Source organism: Equus przewalskii, chromosome 21 (assembly GCF_037783145.1).
Source record: "Equus przewalskii isolate Varuska chromosome 21, EquPr2, whole genome shotgun sequence".
NCBI classification, from domain to species: Eukaryota; Metazoa; Chordata; class Mammalia; order Perissodactyla; family Equidae; genus Equus; species Equus przewalskii.
In genome coordinates this window covers 48,750,263-48,777,964 of record NC_091851.1, presented here as the reverse complement: position 1 = coordinate 48,777,964, position 27,702 = coordinate 48,750,263, and the positions used below count along the sequence as shown (strand labels likewise).

The following is a 27,702-nucleotide window of genomic DNA, read 5'->3' as shown; positions in this document are numbered from 1 at the left end:
GTCCGTGTGGAATGAATGCTTCAGTGAACAGGAGAGAAGAAACCACATGGAGAGTGGGGGGTCGTGGGGGAGACAGCAGGAGGGGGAGTGGGAGCAGTGAGTGGGGGGACCCATCCTGTCCCATCACTGCTCAGGCCTCCCTGTTGTGAGCTGGACTGTGTCCCCCAAATTAATACATTGGAGTCCTCACGCCCAGGACCTCCGAACGTGACCTTATTTGGGAACAGGGTCATTGCAGATGTGGTTAGCTAAGATGAGGTCACCCTGGACTAGAGTGGCCCCTAATCCAACAGGACTTGTGTCCTTCTATAAAGGGGACATGGGACACAGACACGCCCACAGGGAGAGGCCGTGCGAAGCTGGAGGCAGAGATCGGGGTGATGCATCTACAAGCTGAGAGGACACCAAAGATGCTGGCCAGCTGCAGAAGCCAGAGAGAGGCCCGGGGCGGACACTCCCTCAGAAGGAAGCAGCCCCACTGACGCCTCGGTCTCAGACTCCCGGTCCTGGAACCAGGAGACGAGCAGTTTCCGCTGTTTACGCCCCATGGTCTATGGGGCTCTGCGACGTGGCCCCGGGACACTCATGCATTCGCCCCCTCGGGTGGTCCTGGTGACGCGGAGGCACATGAGGAGAAGAGTGCCGTCTGCGCGGAAGCATGCTGCCACCGCGGCCGTGAGCCGGTCTCCCTCCCTCCCTGGGCCCACACCCACCCTGTGCGTCGAGGCGTTTCCTCTGCTGCAGCCGCACAGGCCACAATCCACGGGGCATCAGCCGCTGCTGGGGCACCGCCCTCACCACAGCCGGGCCGCAGTGAGACTAATGACTGTTGCTCGGTGCCAGCGACCCACCCGGGTGCCACGGTGCAACCAGCTGGATGGTTTCCCCGGCCACGTGTGTCCACGTAACACATGCCTTGGCAGCCGCTGTGGCCCTCCCTCCCTGCTCCACCGGGGAGCCATGTGCCGTGGCAGCTGAGCCCCACCAGCTTCTTCCTGCTCCCAGGCCCCCTCGGCCCTGCCCAGCACTCTCCAGGCCCAGCTCCGGAACATTCCCTGCAGAGCCGCGAAGCACCGTTGTGCGCGCAGTGTGAGAAAGGTGGGAGCAGGAGGAGACGACAGTTTACACAGACGACGGGAGACGCGGCTTCTGTCGCATGCAGAGAAACGCAGCTTCAGAAGGAAGCTGAGTCCCAGCGACGAGCGTCCACCTGGAGACCAGAAGGAGCTTCTCCAGGAGCAGCTGGAGCGGCCGCTCTTCTGTGCCATTCACCTTGCAGACCGGCGCCCTGACTACTTAGGGCTGAAACTGTGTGCCCTCCGGAGAGGCGGCCGTGAGGCCCATTGTCGCCTCGTGCGCTGGCGGAGGTCCTGTCACACGCCAGGTCGCAGCTCCAAACCCCAATAACTGACACGCCTGGCGGTGGCTCAGGGCCACTGGGAAACTGAACTTGTCAGGTGTAAGAGACTCAGAAATCCCACGTTTTCCCCAATACTGACTGCTTTCACAGTCAAAATATTTCAGTTGGTTACCTGGGGGTAGAGGGGTTTATCTGAAACAACAACACTTGCTCCAAGGTCGTTCTGCGTGGCTGTGCTCCAGCCCTCGCCGGGAAAGACAGCTTTAGGGTGCACGAAAATATGATAAATTAAATACCGCTTCTCCCCAGCACTCCTGTCACCCCTCCCATCAATAACCCTACTTGAGAAATCACAGCAGGTCCCCCGGGGGGCTTTTCTGGCAGAGAGAAGCTGCTGGAAATTCAGGGGACCCCCCAAAAAAAGAGAACAGTCGGAGCTGCAGAACACATCACCACACCCTCCGCTCACGGCAGGGCCTACGTGCCCCTCCAGGGAGACCCCTCACTCCCGGCCCCGGGGCACCCACTTGTGCGACAGGTGGTGAGCGACGTGATGCCACCGTCAAAGCCACGTTGCCAAGGCCGAGCGAGAGCGGCTGCTCATGAGGGAGCAGGAGCCACTGGGCCTGCCCCAGCTGGTGCCCCGGCGCGCGGGACGTGCTCGCCGGGGGAGCGAGAGTGGGAGTGAGGTGGCCAGGTGCCCTTTGCTCTGCTCCAGGCAGTGAGGGCAGAGCCCCAGAGATGCGGCCCCAGAGACGCTCTTGAAGGCTGCGGTGCCCAGAGGGTCTCGGCTCACAGGAACCCCCGAGGAGGAGTGGGGGGACACAGGGAAGGAACACGTCACACCCCGAAGGTCACAGTCACAGCGTCCCCTGAACAACGGCATCTGCGCGTCAGCAGCAAGGCCTGGCCCGTGACCCGGTTTCAATCAACAACACAGCCCCGCAGCGTCGGCAGAGGAGGCCTTCCTGACCGCCTGCGCCAGGTCTACTATCAGCCACGGGGACACGGGGTTTGCTCCCCACGGGACACCCAGAGGGGCTCTGTCAGCCGATGACACCACTGTGACACTGTGACTGGTGCTGCCCAGAGCCGCGGCCGTGTGGGACGCGAGAGCCACCAGCCCCGGCCCCAGCGGGCATTCCCTGCGGATCAGCAGCCCCACAGCCACGGACCCAAAGCCGTTCCTGTCGCGTTGGGAGGTGCCGTGTGTGTTTGTGTGCAGGGAGCGTGGCGGCATTGCACGCAACAATCTTCACGCCGCACATCGAATGTTCACATCGTTCTAGTCTCACTTTACATGGAAAATGTGAAATAATTCTAATCTCTGCCCGTTTTTAAAAGTTGCTCACATTTGCCTCATTTCAAAACTTCAAGCCGAGTCGGCTGTAACTGTCTGCCATCCCCACCTGGTGGCGCCACCTTGGGGAGCTGCTCCCACCTCCTCGGGGCCATGAAGGTGGTCGCCCGGCCACGTCTCCTCCTGGCACCCCGGAGGCGGGCGCTCTGCCGTTGTAGCGCATTGGAAGGTCGCGCACACGCAGCCCTCTCCCTCTGTGGCTGCAGCCCTCTCCCTCCTAACTAAGCAGAACCTGGGTTGACAGTAAAAGTGTCCGTCTGGGAGACTCTGTCCCTTTTGTTGGGATGGGCCCAGAGAAGGCATAGTCACACGGAAAAGTCCCAAGTGCCGGCTGGATTGGGGTGGAATGGAACAGCATGGGGTCCAGACACCCCGAGGGTTGCTAAGCCCAGCCCCTCCTGACGGCATCAGTGCAGCCCGGGCCCAGCAAGACGACGGCCTCTGCTTACACAGGACGCCACCAAAGGCAACCGCTTCCAGGAAGCCTTCCTGGAACTAACTCAGCTAAGTGACTCTCTGCCTGCCCACCACCCTCTCCTGGGCCAGGGGCCTGCTGTCTTCCAGACTGGCTGGAGGGGCCCGTGAAGGAGGGAGGGGGGAACTCACAGTCAGACAATCACTCTAGACTGAGGAATGCTCTAAAGACCAGCCTTCGTGGGCAGCTCAGCACAGGCCTGGGGGCTGGCGCTCACCAGACTAGACCCAGTTGGGTCTCACGGGGGAGGATCTGACGGCTGGGTGCCCATCCCTGCAATGGGGGTAGGGGTTCAGCCACCCAAACCACAAGGACCAAGAATAGGGAATGAGACTTGGGACAGAATTTCCAGGCCCAGAGAGAGCAGGTGCTGGGGAGGAAACGAGGTGCCTGCCTCCCCCTGGGGCTGCTGAGCTGGTAGGATGTTAGCCTGCAGTTGCTGGCAGCTCTGCCACTCCGGGGGTGGTACGGAACAGAGTCTGAGAGTAAAATCAGCACAGAACAAAGCAGAGATGAGAGATGGGGGAACACGAGTCCTTGTACCATCATCCTGGCACCTAGATCTGGCTGTGCCTGAAACCATCCTTGGTTCACATACCCGAAAACTCCACAGGTCCCTTTTCTTCTTAAACCAGTTTCAATTAGTCAGGATTCCTTCAATCACAAGGGAGCGGATCCCAGCGGGTCACAGCTCAAAGAAGCCAGACAGGCATGGAGTCAGCACGAGGAAGCTGAGGTGACACTTGAGTCATTGTCCCGAGCACAGCTCTCTGGGCCCTGGTGGCCCCGTGCTGCTCACCCGCTGCAGCTCTGACCCCCTCCCCCCTCGCAGAAATGGAGGAGGGGCAGTGGGCCACCTCAGAGGCTGTTCCCGTGTCTATGGGTCTGGCAGCGCAGGAGACGCCCTGTCATCCGCTTCACCGTGATAAACGGCGAACATTCAGGAAACAAGGGGGCCGAGCCACAGAGCCCCTGCCCCGACCAGGGGCGTCTCCCCTCCTGACCCCCAGGACTCCAGCCAAAACACTCGCTCCTAAGAGACGTCCTTTATTTGCTTTTTACTTGTGCCGTAAGCAATCGTTAGGGGCCCAGAATTTCTCCTTTTCAAATTTCTACATATTAATATTTAATCTCAACCAAGTATAAAATCGTTTGTGCAATAATAACGTGTGAGCCATGGGAATAAGAACCAACAACAGACACGTTCCATCGGCTCTCAGTGCGTCTCGAGGGTCCCCGCCAGCTCCAGGCATTCACACCTTCCCAGACCCCGCAGGCCGCCCGGGCCCCTGGACCGCAGCTCAGGCAGCGAGGGAGCCCAGGACGGGGTGCGGGCCAGCCTCCTGTGCTGTCTGTGACATGCGGCAGGGGAAGATCAGGCGGGACCCAGTTCCTGCCCTCCAGGGGCCTTTGGAAGGTCCTGGTGGCCCCAACATCCAGGTCTCCATGCCCTCACAGCCCTCGCGTCCAGTTGGGCTCCCCTCACACCTGCCTGCCCACACCTGCTGGAGGTTCAGATGCAGAAAGCTCCAGCCACATCCATCTGAGCTCGTCTGTGCTGCAGGGAGAACTCTGGACACCGGCATGGGGGCAGGGCAGGCAGATCCATGTGGACCTCGGGGCCCCCAGGAAAGAGGGCAGCACCGCCCGCCCAGGACTCTGGACTCTGCCGCAGGGTCCCAAGCCTGGGGCTGCACCTGATCCTACTGTACAGCCAGAGAGATGGCAGCACAAGCTGCAACCCCAAGCCTGAGGGCCTGCGGCCCTGGGCGGGCTCACCCTCTGCCCAGTGGGAAGGAATGAGGTCGCCGAGTGCCTGGCAGAGAGCCCTGCCTCTGCAGACATGCCCCTCCACGGCTTCCAGGTCCCCGGCTGGTGGAGGGAGAAGTGACCAGGTGCAGCCAGAGTCCACCCATCCAGGAAGGAGGGAGGTGGCAAGAAGTGCCCTCCCATCACAAACGGCTGGAGAAGCAGACGGCACACGTTAGGCAGCAGCTTCCCAACCCCGGACCTCAGCCCGGGCAGCCTGTGCTCCCCGAGGGGCCCACGACTGCTCCAGCTCACTGCCTGGACGGTCCCCATGCTGCAGCTCAGAGAGGTCACAGCGCCCAGAAGCCCTTCTGAGCTGAGGAGACAGAGGCCAGTGTCGGGGAGGCTGAGGCAGCGAGAAGCTACAGGGCCGAGGACTGGAAAGAGAGAGCCACACAGAGAGGGAGCCCCAGGGATCTGCAGAGGGCCCCCAGGCTTCAGGCTGACACTGATCTGCACGCGCCTGGGTGGAGCTCAGGAGGACTGGGGACAGTGCTGACACTCACACGGGGCTGGAGGACCTGCAGCCCCAGCAAGGACCTCGAGGGCAGGGCTCAGACGGAACGGCTGTGGCAGAGAAACTCCAGGGCTGCCCTGCGAGCAAGAGACGGGTCACAGTGAGCCTGGGAAGGAGCCGTGTGCTCCCTACTGGCTCTACGGCACGGCAGACAAAGCTCCTTGCAGGGTCGCAGCAAAACCTGGCGCCCACCAAGAGCCAGCATCCAAAATCCCCAAGGATGCGAAGAGGGGAAATGTGACCTGCACTCAGGATGAATACGAACCCAGACGATGGAGGGGACAGGACAAGGACTGGACACAGCACCACATGCCCTCGTGTTCCACTCACACCGTGAGGAATGTGAGGGAAAGTCTAAAACCCAAAGGCAGCTCCAGAGACGAGGAACTCAACGTCTGGAGTGAAAAGCACAGCAGACGGGACTAACGGCAGAGCAGCCTCTGCACGGGTGGAAGTGAACTTGAAGACACGCGGTAGACACTGCTGACACCAGAGAGCGAGACTGAGAAGAGCAGACTCGCAGCGGCCCGTGAACCAGTCTGAAGGTGGTGGAGGGAGGGAAAGGCAGACCTTAGAAATAACGGTCAAGTTTTCCAAATCTGTGAAAAGTCCAGAGACTGCAGAAGCGCAAGGAACCCCAAGCAGAATAAACATAGAGAAACCCCAGCACAGTGATCCTAACAAACTGCTGGAAACCGGGGTAAAGAGGATTGTGAGCAAACAGACGAACTACACGGGGACAGACAGGGAGCAGAGCAGGAGGGGACGGCGGGGAGACCGTCCAGCCCAGCAGACCCGAGGCGACACAAAGCACCGAGGAGCAAACCTGTCCAGTGGGACTGCGGCCGGCAAGAAAAGGGGAGTCTCGTAAACAAAGTCAGAGAATTTACGACCAGCAGGCACGCGGAAAGAAACATCAAAGTTCTCAGGAGAAGGAAGATGACGCCAGACGGGTCTACACAGGGGAACAAAGCGAGCCAGATATGGAAAATACGCAGATAAATATAAAATACTGGCTTATCATTTTTGACTTTTTGAAAGATAATTGTTTGAAGCAGAAATAGTAATGCGTCGTGGGATCCTCACACCCGTAGACGCAGTAAGACACCTGAGGCAGCAGCACAGAGGAAGCGGGCAGAGGCGCGAGAATGCGCTGGGCGCACACAGCAAGTCAGAGAGACGTCGTCTACACTCACTGCCTGTGAGGAGCAACCGCTGCCAGTGTAGACAAGGAGGGACGTCTGAGGAGCCAGGAGTAAAGGTGAAAGTGGAAGCCTCTAAAACTCAGTCCACGACAATCCAGGGAAAGAGGGAGCAGGAACAAGGAGAGGTGGGACGAACGGGGGCTGACAAAGCCTGTGGGAGACGTGCTTCCAAAAACCGCAGAACACGAGCGAGAAAAACGGAAGACCAGAATGCACACCAGGACACGAAAGACGCCCAAACAGAAGGAAAGACGCAACATCGTCAAGGCAGTAAGACATCAGTCCTCGAGGCGGTCCATCCTTTTATCAAGGAAGGACTCCGCCCACAGAGGGTGACAAAGGGACACCCGCCAAACTCCTCAGGGGCCAAAAGCAGACAACGATGCTCTGGGCCGGTGCCAGTGGACGTCACCGCAGCCCAGCCCAGCAGCCGCGGGCTCACACGGACACGGCAGTGGATGTTGGTGGCCACATGGCTGGGCACAGCTGTGTCAGCCTGTCATCCAGCACGGCCCTGGAGAGGGAGCCCACACTGACCTGCGATCAGGGCTGCGCGTCTCGTCGGCCTTGGGAGCTCCAGTGAGGACCAGCTCCTGCCACCGTCTCAGGGGCAGGCCTCCAAGGCAGGGATGGCACCCACACTGCTGTGTGCGACAGGGCGTGAGGCGTGCAGGGAATGTCATGCCCCCTGGCCCAGTGCCGGGTCCCTGCACCTGGACAGCGTCCCTGCACCTGGACAGCGTGCCATGGTGGCAGGACTCAGACGGAAGTCTGAAGTGGTGTGGCCAAGGCCAAGGGACCAAGGGTGGGGGACACTTCGGGTGGGAGACTGACCTCCCATGGCCTCTCCAGGTGATCCCTCAGCCTCGACACCCATTTGACAGATGGGGAAACTGTTGGCCTCCCACACAGGGGACCCCATGGAAGAGGGACCCGGGACCACGCTATGGTCATCCCAGGAAGGGTGACCCACTGAAGTGCATGAGGCACGTAGTGGACGCGGGGTCCTGTCCCCAGACTCACCTAAGCACACAGTACCCATGAGGCAGGTGCCATGGCTGGGCCTCAGTTTACCATTTTATGGGTGAGGAGAGAGTTGGGGGTCCAGTGTGGGCTGCCAGGGGCCTGGCTCTAGGACCTGGGCCCTGACCACTGTCCTCTGCAGGCTGTCCCTCCTGTGCCTGATGCTGACCCCAGCCTCCCGGACCTAGATGGTCCCTGCAGCCAGACCCGACCTCCCTTCTGGCACCAGGCCGGCCACCCGGCACACTCCTGCCCCCTCCCCACTGCCCTTCCACCTCGGCGGTGCCCTCTCCAGGGCCCAGACAGGCCTCAGAGGAGGGGCTGCTGCCTGCAGAGCGGGGCCAGGGTGGGGCTGGGGACCTGGGGAGGGGGCGGGGGTGGGGCCACCCCGACCCCCACCCCCACCCCCACCCCCACCCCCTCCTTCTGGCCCAACCTGCAAAGCCCAGCACTGGCCGCCCTCCTGGATGCATCCTGGTTACTCCCAAGGGTCCAGGGCCTGTGTTCTGGCCCAAGAGTAGCCAAGGATGCTTGGACCCCACGCTCCTGCTGTCCCCAAACCTCCCTGGAATTGGCCGCTGGCCACACAGACCCAGGGGCTTGCTGCCCCCTGGAGGCCAGAAGGAGAACTGCCCCCCACAGCCAGCGGAGCCCCGGGTGAGGGTCCTGCCCTCGGCCTTGCACCCTGGACACCCAGTTGCCCCCCAACGGGCACCACTGAGGAGCCAGGGCAGAGCCCCCCCCATGACCCGTCCCCAGGCACCGCCCTGTGCACAGCACCCCACTCACGCCCGCAGCTGTAAATGCTCAGCTGGAGCCCAGGGCACGGTGACCTCAGGTACCTCAGCGAGTGCTGGGTGGCCATTCTCTGCTCTACTCTGAGCGCCTGCAGAGAACACAGTGGGGAAAGGACCGGCGAGGGGCAGGCGGTGAGCAAAGACTCCCACAGCTAAGCTGGTTAACAGGGAAGAAGGAGGCAGGGGCCTTAGAAGCAGAGGGGAAGAGGAGGGGAGTGGGGCCGGGTGGGCGTGAGGACCGCCCAGGAGGGGCTCCGGGGGAGGGGCCTGGGGGGTGAGGGCGTGAGGTTTGCAGGAAATGCTCTGCCTGCAGGGGTCTGGATGACGCGCTCATTCTCCCAGGCTCAGAGTGGAAGCTGGTGGCCCTTGTGGAGGGCCAAGGCAGCCCAAGTTCACCCTGAGTGGGGGGGGTCACTGCAGAAGGGAGCTGGTCTGACGTGTTTTAGCAGGATCCCCCTCACCGTCTGGGGAAGATAAACTGTAGTGGAGCAAGCCCACAAGTGGAGGCCAGCCCAGAGGTGGTGTCAGTTACAACAGCTGCACAACAAACCCCCTGAAACTTGCTGGCTTAAAACAATGGCCATTTTATCGCTCGTTATCCCGGGGTCAGGAATTGGAGCAGGGCTCAGTGGGGACAGCCCATCTCTGCCCGTGTCATGGGCTGCGCAGGATTGGGAGGTCCAAAAAGGGTCACTAACACCCTGGGGTCTCCTGCAGGCAGCAGGGCGCACCCTCCACGTGGCCTCTCTCCAGGACAATCTGGACTGGAGGCCATAGGTAGGAGAGAGCACAGGCGGAGACCCCCAAACAGAGCCCCGCCCCACTTTGCTGCACTGTTGGAGGCCTCCCCACGCAGGGGAGGGGCAGGAAGCCCACCGCTGGCGGAGCCACAGGCCTGCAGGGGCATGCGAGGAGCTGGAGCTGCCTCAGGGAGGGAGCACAGAGGCCAAGGGACCGGGGCCAGCTGACAAGGGCTGGACCGGGTGGTGGGGTGGGTGGCAGTGAGCAAAGACAGGGGTCAGGGTGGCTCCAAGGGTCCCAGCCTAAGCTGCAGGGAGGGGGATATGAGGCTTGTCCGTTGCTGCCTCAACAGCCAGGAGCGTGGGAGGGCTACGTGCTTCCCAAGGGCTGTGCCCGAGCCAGGACGAGAAGAGCAAGCCTGGACCCCCGGCTCCAGGGGTAACTGGTCCCCCAGAGGCACACCCCTCCCCCAAATAAAAGGCAAGGACTTGGGTGAAATCTCAGGACACCACCCCCAGCTGCCCACAGTGGAGACGGGGGTACGGGGGCCCACGCTGCCACATGGTCCGTCATCACGGGGCGCCTCCACCAAGGAAGACCTGGAGTCCACCCACCACCCTGCGGTGAGGAAGAGCTGGCCCCACACCCTCCCATCCTGTCTCTGGCCTCTCCAGACTCTGCCTCCAGGACTTTCTCCCGCCCCATTGTCAGTGTCCTCACAGCCCTCTCCTCCGTGACCCTGCCAGCTCCAGGCAGCCATGAGGGCAGCTCACTACAGGGAGGGACACAAACAGCTGGTGGACCCCCCAACCCCTCCTCGGCCCCGGGAGCCCCTCGTCTGGCCACAGTGGGTGGTTCAGGCTGACTTCCACCCCTTCAGAGTCTGAGGCCAGGGCTCCCAGGGGGACCTGGTAACAAATAAAAATGGCAAGTAATAGGATATATTGGAATATATGAGGAAGCCATTTGGTGTAAACCTAATTCGGCCTGACTTTGTTTTGTTTTGTTTTTTTTCCAAAAGGGCCTGACTGGCTATTGAGAACGCATTGCATATCTGCTTAGACATTTCCTTCGGCCAGAACAAAGGCCCTTGAGATAAAGGTGCAACTTCCCCCCACATTAGCATTTCCTTAGGGATAAGCATCTTTCCTTAGGCTAGGAACTGATTGCTGCACTCACCTTTGACCACCCAGCTCACCTGTCACCACTCAGCTGGAGACAGCAGACTGCCACCCTGCTGCGTTCACTGAGACAGAAGACCTACCTGCTATTTCCATCAATCACTGTGCCGACAGAGCAGTTTCCTGACTATTGCAAAAAGGACATTTCAAGCCTATGTGAAACATCCTCTCTGGGGGTATATAACCAGTCTGTGCACCCCACTTTTTTGGTGCCCTTTCTCCCTTCGGGAAGAAAGGCCCCGGGTTATAATCCTCAGATTTAAGCTCAGAATAAACTCACCCAAATTTTCATTTATAGATTGGTTATGGATTATTTTCGTCGACACTGGAAAGCAGTGGGCCAGGATCACAGGCGAGGAGGAGCCCCTCGCCAGGCCCTCCTGACACAGTGGACACCCCTCAGCAGACAGCACGCAGGAGCTGGGCCGTCTCAGGGAACAGCTGAGGTCTGTGCCTCATAGACAAAAACGGACACAGAGGCAGCCCCCATCTCAAGGAGAAACAAAACCCACCCCCGCAGCTCGTACGGCCACAACGAAGCAAGCAGGGGCTCAGGGTGCAGCAGGGCTGAGCCCAGCAGGACCTCGCTGGCACTGGACCTCCCGGAGGCGGGGCTCCCAGCACCTGCTCCCAAGCAAGAAACTGAGGCACGGCGCTCCCCACCGCATGCCTGTTCGGACAACGAGGTGACTCGGAGCCGTTTTGTTCACAGATGCGCTGGCTCACTGCGCACATGCTGCACAGCACTCAGACCCTTCTGAGCACACACACGACTCCTCCATTCCACAGGGATCACTGCCCCCATGGAATTTGGTGGGAAACAGACAATGAACATAATCAGTTCACAAATCAGAGTACTCAGGAGAAGGGACAGCCTCCATGGGGGAAAGAAAGGAGAGCAAAGTCAGTGGGTAACGACCCCCATCACAGGGAGGGGAGGGTCTCACTGAGAAGACAGCGTTCAAGCTGAATTTTGAGACGGTGAGGGAGTTGGCCGTGTGGGCAGCCAGGGAAAGAGCGAGTCAGGCACAGGGAAAAGCTGTGCAAAGGCCCCGAGGCACCTGGTGCCTGGTGTGTTCTGGGCGCAGCAAGAAGCCTAGAGTCGAGAGGCCAGGGGAGCTGTCAGGTGGGGGCAGACCGTATGGGGCTCCATCAGCCCCTGCCAGAGTTTGGACTTTACAGTGGTGACACGGGGCCACTGCAGGGCTCTGAGTCACAACACAGCATCTGGTTCGCGCTATACAAGGGTCACTCTGGCTGCTGTGTTGAAGATGGACTTTGGGGACAGCAGTGAAAGTGGGCAAGCCAGTTAGGAGGCCACTGAGGTGACCTGGAGGAGGCCAGTGAAGAGTGAGATGTGACCGCGCTCCGGAGGATCTGGTGTGGGCATGAGAGAAGGGGAGGCGTCTGGAGCAGCTGGAAGCCGGGCAGGTGTGGGCTGAGACGGCGCGCTCAGGCAGGGCTGCACGGACTCTGAGGTGGCCTCAGAGGCATGACGCCAGCGGGCAGCCGGGGTCATGAGTCTGGAGTTCAGGAAAGGGGGTAGCACAGGGACCGTGGGACTCACGGGCACGTCAATGGTCCTGGATGAGATCCCCGGGGGGTGGGCGTGACAGAGAAGAGGCTGGAGGACCGAATCCTGAGCCCCCAGAAGGAAAACATCAGGGCAAACGAGAACCAGCAGAGGGGGCTGAGGACGAGTGACCAGGAAGGTCTCACTTTAATATCACCTGCAACGATGGCGAGTCCACAGGGAGGACAGCGCCCAGGGTCCCCTTCTCCACAGCCCCGCCTGCACTTGTCGCTCGTCTCTGTGATAACAGCCACTCTGAGAGGTGTCAGGTGACAGCTCACTGTGGTTCGAGTGCATGTCCCTGCTGGTTAGTGATGCTGAGCATCTTCTCCTGTGCCTGTTGGCCATCCGGATGTCTTCTTGGAAAAACGTCTGTTCAGGTCCTCCGCCCATTTTTTAACTGGATTGTGCTTTCTTGCTCTTGAGTTGTCTGAGCTCTTTATACATTTTGGCTATTAGCCCCTTATCAGATATATGATTTTCAAATATTCTCTCCCATTCATAGGTTGTCTTTTCATTTTGTTGATGGTTTCCTTTGCTGTGCAGAAGCTTTTTACTTTGATGTGGTCCCACTTGTTGATTTTTGCTTTTGTTGCTTTTGCTTTTGGTGTCAAATCCAAAAACCATTGCGGGGACTGACGTCAAGGACCTTACTGACCGTTTTCTTCTAGGAGTTTTATGGTTTCAGGTCTTTGATTCATTTCGATTTGATTTTTGTGTATGGTACAAGATGGTCCAGTTTCACTCTTCTCAAGTGGATGTCCAGTTTTCTCAACACCTTCTTGGCTCCTTTGTTATTGGTTAATTGACCACATATGCATGGATTTATTTCTGGGCTGTCTACTTTGTCCCATTGGTCTGTGTGTCTGTTTTTATGACACTACCAGACTGTTTTGGTTACTACAGCTTTGTAAGATAGTTTGAAATCAGGGAGCGTGATACCTCCAGCTTTGTTCTTCTTTCTCAACATTGCTTTGGCTATTCAGGATCGTTTGTGGTTCCATACAAATATTAAGATTGTTGGTTCTATTTCTGTGAAGAAATGTCATTGGAATCTTGAGAGGGATTGCAGTGAATTTGTAGATGGCCTGGGTAGGCTGGACATTTTAACAACGTTGATTCTCCTAATCCCTGAGCACAGAGCATCCTTTCATTTCTTTGTATCTTCCTCAGTTTCTTCCCTCAATGACTTATCATTTTCAGTGCACAGGTCGTTCAGCTCCTGGGTTAAATTTATTCCTAAGTATTGTGTTACTCTTGATGCTATTGTACATGGGACTGTTTTCTTAATTTCTCTTTCTGTTTCATTATTAGCAAATAGAAACAACAGACTATGTATGTTCATTTTGTATCCTGCAATTTTACTGAATTCTTTTATTTATTTATTTATTATTTATTTATTTATTATTTGTTTATTTATTTATTTTGGTGAGGAAGATTCTCCCTGAGCTGACATCTGTGCCCGTCTTCCTCTATTTTGGATGTGGGACGCCACCACAGCACGGCTGATGAGTGGAGCAGGTCCGTACCAGGGGTCTAAACCCGCGGACCACAGGCTGCTGAAATGGAGCACACAGAACTTTAACCACCCGGCACGGTGCCCGCCCCTGAGCTCTCTTATTAGTTCTGATCGTTTTTTGGTGGAGTCCTAGGGTTTTCTGTACACAACGTCCTGCCATCTGCCATTAGTGACACTTTACCTCTTCCCTCCGATTTGGACGTCTCCCACGTCTTCATAAAGGACGTTGGCCTGTGGTTTTCTTCCTTGCGGTGTCCTTGCCTGGCCTTGGTATCAGGGTGATGCTGGCTTCATAAAATGAGTTTGGAAGTGTTCCCTCCTCTTAACTTTTTGGGAGATTTTGAGAATGATTGGTGTTAGTTCTTCTTCAAATGTTGGTAGAATTGACCAGAGAAACCATCTGGTCCCGGGCTCTTCTTTGTTGGGAGGTTTTTAATTACTGATTCGATCCCTTTACTAGTGATTGGTCTGTTCAGATTTTCCATTTCTTCATGATTCAGTCTTGCTGGGTTGTGTGTTTCTAGGAATTTATCCATTTCTTCAGGTTGTCCGACTTGTTGGTGTGTAATCGCTCATAATAGCCTCTCATGATCCTTTTATTTCTATGGTATCAGTTGTGAGCACATGGATATTTATAGCAACTTTATTCAGAATTGCCAGCAACTAACAGATGAAATAGACAAAAAGATATTTTTAAGTATATAGACATTTTTAACAATACAATCAGTAAATTTGACCAAATTAACTTATATAGAACACTACACCCAACGACTGAGGAATGTACATACTTTTCACCAAAAAAAAAAAGTCTACAAAAACTGACCATGTGAGACAGTCATAGAGGTTGGGGAGGGGGACGGGAGGACAGTAGGTGGAGCACAGGGGACTTTTAGGGCAGTGAAACTATTCTGTATGGTGGATCCACGTCATTATCGTTTGTAAAAACCCATAGAATGTATAACATAGTGAACCCTCAGGTAAACTATGCATTTAGTTAATAACAATGTATCGATGTTGGCTTACCAATTGTAACAAATATAGCCACCAAGGCACAATGCTCACAACAGGGGAACTGGGGGGGGGGGGTGGTATGTGGGGACTCTGTACTTTCCCATCAACTTTTCTGTAAACTTTAAAACTGTTCTTAAGAATGTGTATTAATTTTTCTAATTGACCACATGCTGAGCCTAAAGCAAGTTTCAACAAAGAAAATAAGTGATCATGTGATAATCTTTTCTTTCTCTCTCTTTTTTTTTTTTTTTTTTGCTGAGGAGGATTCACCGTGAGCTAACATCTGTTGCCAATCTTCCTCTGTTTTGTACGTGAGCCGCCACTGCAGCATGGCCCCTGACAGACGAGTGGCGTAGGTCCACACCCAGGAACTGAACCCAGGCCGAGGAAGCAGAGTACACGGAACTTAACCACTGGCCACTGGGGGCTGGCCCTCATGTGAATGTCTTTAGGGAGCAAATTTTTCAGATTAATCTTCATGCACTCAGCAGAACGGCTTTATGGGCGGGTGTCAAGTTTTCTTTGTTTGTCAGCTTTTTCTGATTGATTTCAACAATATAGTAAGAGACTTGATCACGCCTGTCTCGGCATCCATCAGACAAATACACACAAAAATAAGAATTTGAACAACACAATACGCTTGATGGGAGTGGGGTGAACATATATATATAATTTCAACTATGTCCAATAAAATTCCCGTCACATGTATGAGCCATCTTCATTGACCACAATGTGATAAAGTCAGAAATCAGCAAGAAGAGAAAAACTAAAAAGGTATTCACATATCTGGATATTTCACCCAAGATTTATTTACAAAATTTAGGATGCTTTCCCATCAGGAAATCTTCTAACACTGTTTCAGAGGACTATAAAGGCTCTGTGTCTACACCTCGGGGCGCAGGCCGCATTCTCAGAGGGAAGAGACGAGCCTTGATGGGATGTCAGGAGTCTTCTGGCCGAGCTTGCTGCTCCTGACGAAGCACGGCAGACGGGCATCTTGTCCAGCGTGGGGGAGGGTGTCAGGAAGGCCTCCTAGAGGAGGATGTGAGTTCAGCCCTGTGGGATGGGCAGGGTGTCCCAAGTGGGTGGGGGCTAAAGCCAGGGCATGGAAACCAGAAACACCCACGTCAACATCACTGGTGTCAGTGCAGTCCACCGGGCTGGGGCTGGAGGCGGCACGGATAAGGCTCACCACGAGGGGATGGGCAGGTGTGTAAGATCTGGAGTGCCCCCAGGAGTGGGGCCTCGATCCCGCAGGGAATGGGAGCTGCCGTGCATTTCACGTGAAAAGAGATGAGGGCAGCCAGGAGTCACTGTGGTGATGGAGAAGAGGGGACCGAGGAGACGGAGGTAAAGCCACCAGGGCTGCAGCCAGGACCCCAGGAGGCAACGACTCCTGCCCGAGTTTTCACCTGGCTCAGTTGTGCTCTCGATTTCTCTAGGTCAATGGTTGTGCCGCTAACCAAGGAGACCGTGTGGGGAGATCAAATCACGCTGATGCATGCCGCGCTGGCCTCCACACATCCCACCTGAATACCCAGCAGGTACCACCGCCATGGGGTCAGGACATGATTTGGGAGACATGAGCAACATTTGGGAGATGGTCGGTACCAGGGGACTGTGGTGCATGCACCCCGCCAAAAGGCCACAAACCAGTAGCCCACATTTCGTTAAAACCTCCCCTCCTACAACGTGGATGAGGCCAGAAAATACCGTGCTCAGTGAAAGGAGCCAGGCACAAAAGACCACACGTTGTAGGATTCCATTTACATGAAATGTCCAGAACAGGCAAATCCATAGGGACAGAGAGCAGACTTGGTGGTTGCCAGGGGCTGTGCAAAGCGAGGAATGGAGAGCGATGGCTAGTGGATGTGGGGTGTCTTTTTTGGGGGTGATAAAAGTGTCCTAAAGCAGACTGTGGTGATGGATGCAGAACACTGGGAACATGCTGAACACCTCTGAACTACCCTGCAAATGGGTGAATTGTGTAGCATGTGAAATACATCTCAATAAAGTATTCTAAAAAAAAACCCAACTTCCTCTCAACAGCCTGGCGGGGTACCCGCTGATGGGTGTGTGGGGCGGGGATCCCCTGTAAACTGTTGAGTGCTGTACAAATGTAAGAGGTGGTCATTTTGTGGAGCTTCTAACATCAACTTGAGCAAAACCAGGTTCTTGTAAGCCATTAGGGGCCGGTCCTTCTGGACCTTCCCGGAGGGATGTGACTGACGGAGTGGAGACGAGCGGACGGCAGACAGAGACACCCCGTGGCGCTGCAGTGACTCTGAGGGTGTCAAGGACATTGCCTAAGCGCCACCCAGAGGTACCTGGCAAGGGGCACACGGAGACATGTGTCCCCCTAAAATGAGCTAACCAGCGGCCCCCCAGAGGTGGGGCCCTGGGGCCTCCCTCACCAGAGACCCACAGAAATAATGAGGCAGAGGGCAGAGTCCCAGCCGAGATCCCAGGTCCAAGTCAGCCTCGAAGGAACCGCCACGCCTCTTCCCTGCCTGCGCATGGGCTGTGCCGGCTGCCCCAACGCGCTGCCCCTGGCCTCCCCACAGCAAGGAGTTGTGACCACACTCAGGAAATAGCACAACCCAAAAGCATGTGTGAGGATGTACACAAAACCCATAAAAACCCAAAGAGGCTGGGGGTGAATATCTGTCAGGCCCTCAGCAGCATCTGCATGTGAGCTCTCCTGAGCCAGGGATGTTTGAAAAGAAACTGTTGAGACGCCACACACGACGTAAAGAAGGAGAAACACTCGCTGAGCTGGGGCTGGGGACGCTGGCACAAGCACCGTGTGGACAGCAAGCCGGTGGAGTCCACACCCCAGGGCGGGGGGTGGGGGCAGCCCCTGGAAAAACCAACGGCTCTCTGTCCGGGGCCTGAGTCAGCAGCCTCCCCCACGATGTCTTCTCTCATCCTCTCCGACTCTGGAGAAGACTGGGATTGTGCAAGCGTCCGCTTCTGGAGCCTCTGTCTCTGTCAAGGGGCAGGGTGCGTTTCTGGTCACTAGTGGTATTTTCTCACTGCACCCGTCCCTCCATTTTGCCGAGGAGGAAAGGTGGCTGCCCAAGGCCTCAGTGGCAAGCCTCTCGCCCCTAGAGCTCTGCTCCTGCCCGCTCCCCCCACCAGACCTGTCCAATTGGCTCCCCAGGTGACCCCACAGCGCTCCATGTCCCCCCCATCCCCCTGGCCCCCTTCCCTGAGACCTAACAAGCACAATCTGCAGCAGGGGCAGCTGATGATGTCCACTGGGTGCCCACGTGGGCCACGGCATCGGATTGTCACAGGCCAGATCTCGGAAGGGCTGGAGCCACACACAGGGACCGCGGCTGCAGGACAGAGTGGCTGCCAGGAGGGGGAGGGAACCACTGGCCCAGGCCTGGAGGAAGCCGAGGAACCCTGGGTGGGGTGGGAGGTGGGGGCTCACCCCTGGGGGTAGCCATCAGACCGCGCGCCTTACCAAGACCATCCAATGCTACAGATGGGGAAACTGAGGCCCGAGGAAGCAGCACAGTCAGTGCAGAACTGCCTCACGCCCCACACAGCCCTCGCCCGCGAGTGTGAAGGGGCCCAGAAGTGGCAACGGTGGCACCAAGGTGCGTCTCAGCCTCATCAGCTGGAACTCCGGGTGAGGACGTCTCGGCCGCGTACAGAACCCCAGGACAGGGAACTCAGCAACAGCAACGCAGGTGTCTCCACTCGTCCCTGGACCCCTGTGCACCCTGACCAGGATGGACCAGGTGCCTCTGAAACCCGGGGGACACGGCGGCGCGCGGTCTCCCAGGCGGCCAGCAGGTGGCGGCGTCTGCCCAAAAACGAGGCCTCTCCCCAAGCCGGGGCCAGGCGGGATTCCAGGCCGGTTTTCCAGCGCTGGACGGTGGGCGTTCCACGGGGGCTGTTCGATGGTCCTGGAGTCCGACCGAGCCCGCCTCTGCCTCTGGCCCTTCTGGGAGCTCTGGAGGGCTCTTGGTCACTGGCCATTTGGAAACTGTCCCAGAGCCCGGGACCTGGCTAGGAGTTTAGACAGCCCCAGGCCCAACCCCAGAGCAACCACGTCAGAACCCCTGGGCTGGGACCCCGACATCTGCTTTAATCCCCCAGGGGAGGCCCACCTGCAGCCGCGGCGGCCTCTACTCCAGGCCACGCTTTGAAAGCCGATCTCATCCCGCGTGCTCCACTGATCCCCACCCAACACCCCACGTCCCCACAAACGCCTGCAAGACGCCCCTCTGGGCGCCTCAGATGCCCCCAGGCTCAGTAGGTCCACAGCGCGCCCTCCCCCTCAACGCCGGTCCTCCCCAGTCCTCAGGCCAGCGGCAAGAGGTCATCCATGGCTGTCCCTCCTCAGCGCCCCCACTCACGGCAGCCTCTGGGGGCCCGCCTCTCTCCACATCCCCCAGCAGCTCTGCCAGGCCTGGGGGGCACCCAGGAGGAAGTGCCCCCAGTCCCCTAACCACAGCGGGTCACACTGATCTGTTGACAACACTTCCCAAGCGCGTTCACTGACCGCCACTGCTCTTCCATCACAGACCGAGCTCCCCACCACGCCGGTCCCCCCACCCGGGGTCTCTGGGCCCCACCCTGGCCCCCTGCTGCCCCTGCAATGTGTCACGCTCCTTCAGATAGCCGGTGCTCCTCCCCGCCCCCAGGGTGCCCCCACGTCAGTCTCTTGGCCTAATTGACACCCACATACCCTTCAGACCACGGCCCAGACACCACGGCCCTGTCCACGCCAGGCTGCCCCACTGCCCTGCCTGTGCCTGACCTGCACCCAGGGGCCAGTCTACAGGCCCTTCTTGGAAAGGGCCTCACCCAGACCCTTCTCACCTTTGCCAAAGACGAGCCCACCTGCACTCCAGGCCAGGGTGCACTGGCGGGTGAGGCCCTCTGGAACGTGCAGCTGGGGGGACCCAGGCCACCAGCGGGAGCAGACACGTTAGCCCACGCCTCCTCTCTGCAGGGCCCAGAGCACAGAAAACCTGGCGTCCTGTGATGGCTTATCCCCGTGTCCATGCCTGTCTTCTCGAACACTCGCACCCAGCATGGAAGTCCTTGAGAGCCAGGATCCCAATCACTGCTGGATTTCCAGAACCTTCCAGAAAGCACACAGCTGTCAGCCATTCACTCCACAAAAGTGCACGGCACCCACTCACCCTCCCCGAGTACTTGACAACACATGGATCATCTCTCTTATTCCTCTCCCTGGTGGAACCTGGAGAACAGAAAGGTTAAGCAACTTTGCCAAGGTCACACAGCTGGGCCTGATGAGTGGTTGCCAGGCAGACTGGTGCTGGAGGCCAGGGTGACCCCCATCTGCTGACTAAGTGGGGAGCAACCATCCCTCCCCAACACCATGGGGCCTTCAGGCAGTTTCCCACCTGGGAGAAAGTTTGGGGTCCTGGCCTTCACCCCGTTGGAAGGATTGCAAAGGTGGGTCCCAAGGCTGGCAGGATTCCCATCAAATGGGGCTGATGCGAGAGGAGGTGGCACCTCTGGAAGCTGGGGCACAAGTCCTGCGAGGCACCCTGCGCTCACCGCATTTCCAGTTTTGGGTCAAGGAACATGGAGGAAGGTCAGCTGGGGGTGCACTGGCAGAGAGCTGACGGGCTAAACCGTTCCCTCAGCGTATCGGGAAACAAGGATGCAGGGTTTGAGGAAGGAACCGGGCTGCCCTCAGCTTCCTATCCTCCCCGGTTTGAGAGGCTCATGGGGTTCCCCATCGCTACTCCACCCCTCCGCAACCTTCAGACAGGCTGGATCAATCCCCGCCCCTAACCCCCAGCTGCTGGGACTTCTCCTGGCCAGCCAGCCCACCCCTCACCCTGAGGAAAGCTGTGCCCAATGACCAGCAGAGCCCCCCACCCCTCTCCAGGCTAGTGGGAGAATTGCAGAACCAGGCATCCCACATCAGCCTGCCACCCTGCAGGTGCTCAGACAGCACCTCTGGTCTGACGCCCACCTGGGGGCACCACCGCAGCGTCCCTGGAGGGGTCTTAGCTGAGATTCAGGCTCCAGGACATATGACTCATCCCCACCCGTCTCTCACTGGCTTGGAGAGTGACCAGCAGCCCCCACCATCTCTTTCGAGCAGAGCCTGCCATCTTCCCCAACGCCATGCGGGGAGCCCTCGCCCCCAAGTAGAAAACAGAAAATTCTCCCTCTATCGTCAGGCAAGTCATGGAAAAAACCTTTCATCTGAAATACCAGGTAATTGAAACAGGTTTTGTCCTCAAAATGCAACCCTTGCCTCAAGTCACTACGACCTGCGGGGGAGCGTGGAAGAAACCTCAGGACGCACTTGTCCCGGCGAACTGCGTGGCGGAGCAGGAGGCCCAGGAAACGGCCGGCGGCGGGCAAGTCCCCGACGGCGCCTCCCGGCCCAGCCGGCCCACAGGGCGCCCGGAGCGCGCAGTCTGCCGACTCGGGTCGCGCGGCTGTGCAGCGGGTCGGCGAGGGCGCCCGCACTGGGCTGCGCGCCCAAGACCCCGGAGGAGGGCCCCAGGCGTGCGCTCCGCACCTGCTCCGGCCTCGGCGGGTCGGGGTGTCCGCGGTTGTGCTGCGCGCTCCCTGCTCCGACCCCTGCGCGACGCTGGAGGCGGCCCCTGCGAAAGGGACCGAGGGCGACACGGACCGAGGAGAGTGCCCACGGGGAAGCGAGCGTTCTGTGATGGCAACTCCTGGGTCTGGCAGGCGGTAGTAGCAGGGGACGCCGAGAAGCAGGCGATGCGCTCCCGGGTCCCTGCCGCCCCTCCCTATCCCCGTTCGGACCTCCAGCTCCCTCCATCTCGGCGGTGCCCTCACCCCAGGTCGTGGGTCCGCGCCACTAGTGGAGCCAGGCTCCAGAAAGAGGCCGTCACCAGGTCCCCTCTGATTGGATGGCCGCGAAGTCCCAGCGGGCGCGTCCGCACCTTAAAACCGGAGCCGGCGAGTGGGAGCTAGAGCCCGCCCCCGGGCCAGCCCTGCGCGCGGCAGCGGGGAGTACGGAGAGCGGCGGGGGGAGAAAGAGAGGAGGAGGAAGGGGGAGATGGCCGAGGTGGAGGAGGGCGGGGGGGAGAAGAGGACGGAGAGGAGGAGTCGACCAGGAGGTGGGGCCCAGGCGGGCCAGAGAGGCCCCGCGCGCGGAGGCTCGGGGACCGACAGCCAGCCAGACGGACGCGCGGAGCCGGCAGCGGCACCGCGGCGGCAGCGGCCGGCTCGGGCGGGCCTCGGGGGCGGCGCGGGCACGGCCGCATGAGCGCCCGCCCGCCCAGCCAGCCCTCGGGCCCCGGCGGCGCGGCCATGGCCGAGCTCAAGTCGCTGTCCGGGGACGCGTATCTGGCGCTGAGCCACGGCTACGCGGCGGCGGCGGCGGCGGCGGCAGGCCTTGCCTACGGGGCGGCCCGGGGGCCCGAGGCGGCCCGCGGCTACGGTGCGCCGGGTCCGGGCGGCGACCTCCCCGAGGCGCCCGCGCCCCGTGGTGCGGGCGCGGCGGCCGAGAGCAGCGGCGAGCAGAGCGGCGACGAGGACGACGCCTTCGAGCAGCGGCGGCGGCGGCGCGGGCCGGGGGGTGCGGCGGACGGGCGGCGGCGGCCCCGGGAGCAGCGCTCGCTGCGGCTGAGCATCAACGCGCGCGAGCGGCGGCGTATGCACGACCTGAACGACGCGCTGGACGGGCTGCGCGCCGTCATTCCCTACGCGCACAGCCCGTCGGTGCGCAAGCTGTCCAAGATCGCCACGCTGCTGCTCGCCAAGAACTACATCCTCATGCAGGCGCAGGCCCTGGACGAGATGCGGCGCCTCGTGGCCTTCCTCAACCAGGGCCCCGGCTTGGCCACGCCCGTGGCCGCCGCGCCCTTGACGCCCTTCGGCCAGGCCGCCGTGTACCCTTTCTCAGCGGCCGCCGCGCTGCCCTGCCCAGACAAGTGCGCTTCCTTCTCCGGGACGCCCTCGGCGCTTTGCAAACACTGTAACGAGAAGCCGTAAGGGTCGCGGGCGGCCCCCGCCTTCTGCGCACGTCCTCCATTTTACATTGCCCCCAATGACTGTGTCACCCTGCCCCCACCGGACCCCCGCCAACGGGGAGAAGGCGGCCCGACCTCCCTTCCAGCCCTTGAACAGATGGCGGCTGGGGGAAGCGCAAAGCCTGTCTCGGCACTGGATCGAACCGGAGAGCGGGGACGCTGGAATCCATGCCGGGGAGCTCGCAGCGCCCACCCTCCCGACGCCCCCAGTTATCGAGCCCGGGGACAGGTCGGGGGTGACCAACAGTGGTGGTCCGGGCACCGCCGCTCACCCTCAAAAAGAAAACCAGGGCCGCAGCGGAAGCGAAGACTAGCACCATCCCGAACAGGGGGTCTTGCCTGGCGCCTGCCCCGGGCTCGCGGAGCGCGAGGACAGAGCGTAGCCGGGCTTGGCGGGTCGTGGCCCTCGCGTTCGGGCGCCTCCTCGGCCCCGGTTGGCCGCTGTGGCCAGACTGCAGGGCCGCGCTCTGCGTGGGCGTGTCCCCGAGGATGCGCGGCGCCCGGCGCCTCCGGCCTCTGCCGGCTCCACGACCCCTGCGCGCCCGCAGCCCCGCAGCCGAGCGCTCCGACGCACCCCGACTCCGCCCTGCAACTGTCGTTTGCAGCGGAACTGGACTTTGGACGCAAGAAGCCCCGAGGAGTGGCTTTCCGGCTTTCCCAAGTCTGAGTTTGTGATGTTTATTTACTTGTCTGCCTAGAGGGCTTACCTCTAGAGGTAGATGGACCAACGCCAGCTGCCTCCAAGTCTGCAGAATTTGTCCCCTGAACAGCCCTGGACGACTCAGCCGCAGCGCTCCGCCAGGACATCCTCGCCCGGGCGCGGCCCGGGTAGAGCTGGATGGAGACTGCGGCTCGCCCTCTGCTTAACGGCGGCTGCACGGAGAAAGGGTCCTCACAGCCCGCGCCCTCACTTGGTCCTGGGATGTCAGGGGAGGGTCCGGTCTAGCCCCTCCCCGCCAACCGGCCGCACGTTTCCGGGGAGGAGGCCGGGCCACCGGTGAGTACGCGGGGGCGGCGCCCAGACCGGTTGGAACAGGGTGGGGTCTGTCTGTTTTAAAGTTGGTGCGAAGACAGGGTCTGTCTCTTTTAAGTCGGTGCGCAGCCCGGAATTCTGCCACCATCCGGGGTCCCGCGCCGCGCAGCCCGCCAGCCGCCCTGGGCACCGAGCTGTCCGCTCGGGTTTGTGCGGGCGGCTCTGCTACGATATCCGGCTTTATTAACCCAATTTCCGCGGCTGTCGTTAATGCCACGCTAATGGGGAGAGGACCTCCGCCACACAAAGCGCCTGTCTCTAGCGTTTAACTTTAATTAATGCATTTCAAAAGGCCCTTTTGTATTTGCAAAATGAAGTGTGTGATTAAGTCTTATTCATAAAGATATATGCTTCATACTGATTGCTGCTAATTTCCATTTTTATTTCTTCCTTGTCTTTTTTTCCCCCTAACAGACTAGTGTATCAGTTTTGCACATCCCAAAACCTGAGTGTTAGAAACTATGTTTCCGCCCCTTCTGGGAGACTGAGCCAGGGCTGCGGGAGGCTCAGGTGTCATTCGCTCCTGGGTCACTTCAAAGTGACCTAAATCAACTTTGTAAATTACTTACTTATCATGATCTGAAACAGAGTTGCTTATTCTGGTTAAAACAGACATGTTTTGTACATCATTTATATTCAACATAAAGTATTAGATTTCACTGGATTTTTAAAAATCATATGATTAAATTTTAATATCAGATTAGGTAGTGCTCATTTGTGACTGAACTTGTAATTTCAGTTTTCAGATAGTTGTGTCAAGTTGGGGCCATGCTTCTAAATCACAGAGTCTGAAAAGTCTCTGAGATGCGGACAACGGGTCGGCAAACAGCCGCCCGGCAAATGTCTGAAATAATAAGAAAAAGGTGAAGGAAAAAATCTCTGTACCCCTCTTGGGAGGAAAATAATTTTTAAAAAGAACCATTTAAGTAATCATAAATCCTTCGGGTAACTTCGTTTAAGTAAAAGTGAAATTAAATTTAAACATTTTCTAAAATTGCAAAGCCATTTGTCTACAGCGGCCTTTCACGGGCCGAGTGGTGTTTTTCAAAGTGAAACCAGAGGTGAGGTTTCTCTCCGGCAGCCGCCAATCAAGCAATCTGGTCTCTCAAGATAGATGTCATTTGACCTCTGACAAGTTCACGCAGCACACTCACCGTTCTAAGAACCTCGGGCCGGGAAGACTTTCCCAGCACAAAGGGTCTGACTCCGGCAGCTCCCGCGCCCAAAATACAACCAGGGGCGCCGGTCCGCTGCCCGTTTGCCAGCTGGAGACTCTGGGAACATGTGACGGGGCTCTGGTCTCCCGAGCGTTGCCTCCCGCAGGGTGGCAAGAATTGCTGTGGGTCGACTCGAGAGGACTCATCTCCATGCATCTAACCACCCAGGGCTCGAGTTTTTCAGCTTTGGGGGAGGAATTAAATAGGAAAGATCTTTGTTTATAGCTCGGATTTGAGGGAGGCCCCGTGGCCGAGTGGTTAAGTTCGCGCGCTCCGCTGCAGGCGGCCCAGTGTTTCGTTGGTTCGAATCCTGGGTGCGGACATGGCACTGCTCATCAGGCCACGCTGAGGCAGCACCCCACATGCCACAACTAGAAGGACCCACAATGAAGAATATACAACTATGTACCAGGGGGCTTTGGGGAGAAAAAGGAAAAAAAATAAAATCTTTAAAAAAAATATATATATAGCTCGGATTTGAAACAGCTTTCAAGATCCGTGGTGGGCAAGGAAGACAAACCTGCTGTGACGAGGTGTGAGGAAGTGTCCCCAGGACGGAGGTGTTAACAATGGCCCTTCAGACCGGCACCTTGCCACGCAAGGAACATGCAGGCCCCGTGGGGAAGTTTATGTTTTCTGCTGGCCACGTAAAAAAAGGAAATGAAAGCAGATGAAATTAATTTTAATCACTTTTATTTATCCCAACACATCAAAAATATTATTTCAAGGTGTAGTCAATATTTTTAAATTATTAGGGAGCTATTTTACATTCTCTTTTTTGTACAAAGTCTTCAAACTGCAGTGCGTCTTGCACTTAGAGCCCGTTTTGATTCAGACGGGCCCTATTTCAAGTGCTCAACAGCCCACGTGGCTCGTGGCCCCCACCATGGACATTGCCGCTCTAGATGGTAAGAATGCAAACATGGAGGGCCTTTGTTTCCTTCGCTTTGATAGGAAGCAGGAAATGCCCCGGATTCAGGGAATAAATTCTAGTGCTGGACAACAGGACGTGCTCCATCCTTGTTCCTCCTTCAGTCCTCTTTCACCAGAGCTAGCTGGGCCAGGCAGGTGGCAAGAAGGGCCTTTGTCTGTTTTCTACCAAGAAGTGGTGGCCGTGTGTCCACCTGGTCACCGGTTCCACGGGCCATCCAGCCCCACACTGGCCCAGCACACCCAAGCCTGGAGAGCCGGTGTAGTGACAGCCCTGGGTCCTCCCTACTCCGGCCGAGGGGCTGTCTGGAAGCCGACGCGGCCTCCTTCCTCCAGCCACACCACAAATGAAGAGCTCGGCCACACCGGCTGTCGCTCGAGCAGCTCGCAGAGCAAGACTCATTCAGACTCAGGTTATGAGCCCATGAAGCCAGGCTCATGGGGGCCTGGGGCTGGCTGCTCCGAGCCCAGTGGCTCCTTAGGGGTCCCTTGGTCCTGCACCCTGTCTTCATTCCCTGACTGGCGTGACCGGCGTGGCCCCAGCACTCTCAGTTCCGATGGTGCCCAAAATACTTTATGCCCAAAGATCTTCATTTTCCCCCCGTTAGGAAACTCGCTCACCTAAAGCAGCACCCCTGGTTTTCAGTGACAGGTAACGGCGTCCAAACTCAGAAACCAGGCTGCCCCAGGGACCGGAGTGTGGACCCACAAGGCCATCGGCCACCCGAGCTCATCGACAGACCCTCCCAAACCCAGCTCTGCTCCCCGGGACCAGAGTGTGGACCCATGAGGCCATCGCCCACCTGAGTTCAACAGACCACGCACCAGGCATTTGGCCTCCAACTGTTTCATTCTGTTGATTTTGTCCCAAAGACAGGATTTCCCTTTGACTTAAGCAGACGTCAGAGACTCCTGGGGGCCCTGCGGGTGAGCTAATGAGTGTCCAGAGCAGATGCATTGCCAAATATGCGTGTCTGTTCTCCTTGCAGGTTGGGAACGTCAAAAGAAGAGGCACCTTGTCGTAAAGGACGAACACTGTTTTCCTAAGATGATCGGTTTAGATGCGCAAACCGTCCTTCTGGCCACAGCCTGGCCTCACCCTCGAGGCTGAGCGCGCTCCGATGGAAGCTCCGTGCAGAGGCTCCGAGCCCTGGTTAATCCAGCAGAGAATGATTACAGCAATTTTATCCTGTGAATTTGCCGGTGATGCGTTTTCAGTCTTTAATCCCTTTTGGCATCCCATTTGAAGGGATGGACATAGAGGGATTTACAACGTATTAAATCGTTTCTCCAACAATTACCTCTTTGGATTCATAACCCTGGATGTTGTGTTCCAAAAGTCTGTTCCATAAAATTAGAAAGTTAATGCACATTTGCAAAATAACCCCAAAGGAGCAGAACCCACGTTACCATAAGAGCAGAAAGGCTCTCAAAGTTACCTTTGATTCAGCGTTTTCCCGGGTTTAAAAAGTGATTTATGCTCGTTTTCCTGGCTTGAGTGCCTGAGGCGTGCGTATTCATATAAATGTATAAAAGCTATTCTGAAGCATGGCTCTCTGAGTGGGAAGACAGCCAGAATCATGCCGGAGGTTCCAGCGGAGGGGAGCGCTCGTTAAGGTGCATGTGTGGAGGGGTCTCTGAATAAACCAACGTGTCTGCTCCTCTGTGGTCGGCCTGTGGAGTCGGCTGGCTATCGCCTGGCTGTGGTCAGGATGCAAAGGGAAGCTGCTTTCTGACCCCAGATGCCTCCGTCTGCGTTTCTTGGAGGCACAGCCACCAGAATGCAATGCAAAGCCATGCGTGGACCTGGCCATGGCTTCTGTCCCCAGTGACACTCAGTGCCCACCCCACCCCGTGCCGGCCAGCCTGACCACATGGTGGTGCCTCCGGGGATGAGAGCAGGATCCTAGCTCAAAGGTTTCAGAGGAGCAGCTCGCCT

At 58.1% G+C, this 27,702-nt stretch overlaps 1 protein-coding gene and 1 long non-coding RNA gene across 2 annotated transcripts; both read left to right on the top strand.

The window, feature by feature from the left end:
• Positions 1–21,699: 21,699 nt before the first annotated feature.
• Positions 21,700–22,677, top strand: BHLHE23 (basic helix-loop-helix family member e23). Its single transcript, XM_008529182.2, has one exon. The coding sequence runs from the start codon at positions 21,814–21,816 to the stop codon at positions 22,543–22,545; it is 732 nt and encodes a 243-aa protein (XP_008527404.2). The 5' UTR covers positions 21,700–21,813; the 3' UTR covers positions 22,546–22,677.
• A 313-nt stretch (positions 22,678–22,990) lies between these two features.
• Positions 22,991–27,424, top strand: LOC139078016 (uncharacterized). Its single transcript, XR_011530697.1, has 2 exons — positions 22,991–23,580; positions 26,753–27,424. It is a non-coding gene; the product is annotated as an uncharacterized lncRNA (long non-coding RNA).
• The last annotated feature ends 278 nt before the right edge of the window (positions 27,425–27,702 follow it).

Coding starts and splice junctions, on each gene's coding strand:
- BHLHE23 (XM_008529182.2), top strand. CDS start 21,814: ATGAGCGCCCGCCCGCCCAGCCAGCCCTCGGGCCCCGGCGGCGCGGCC.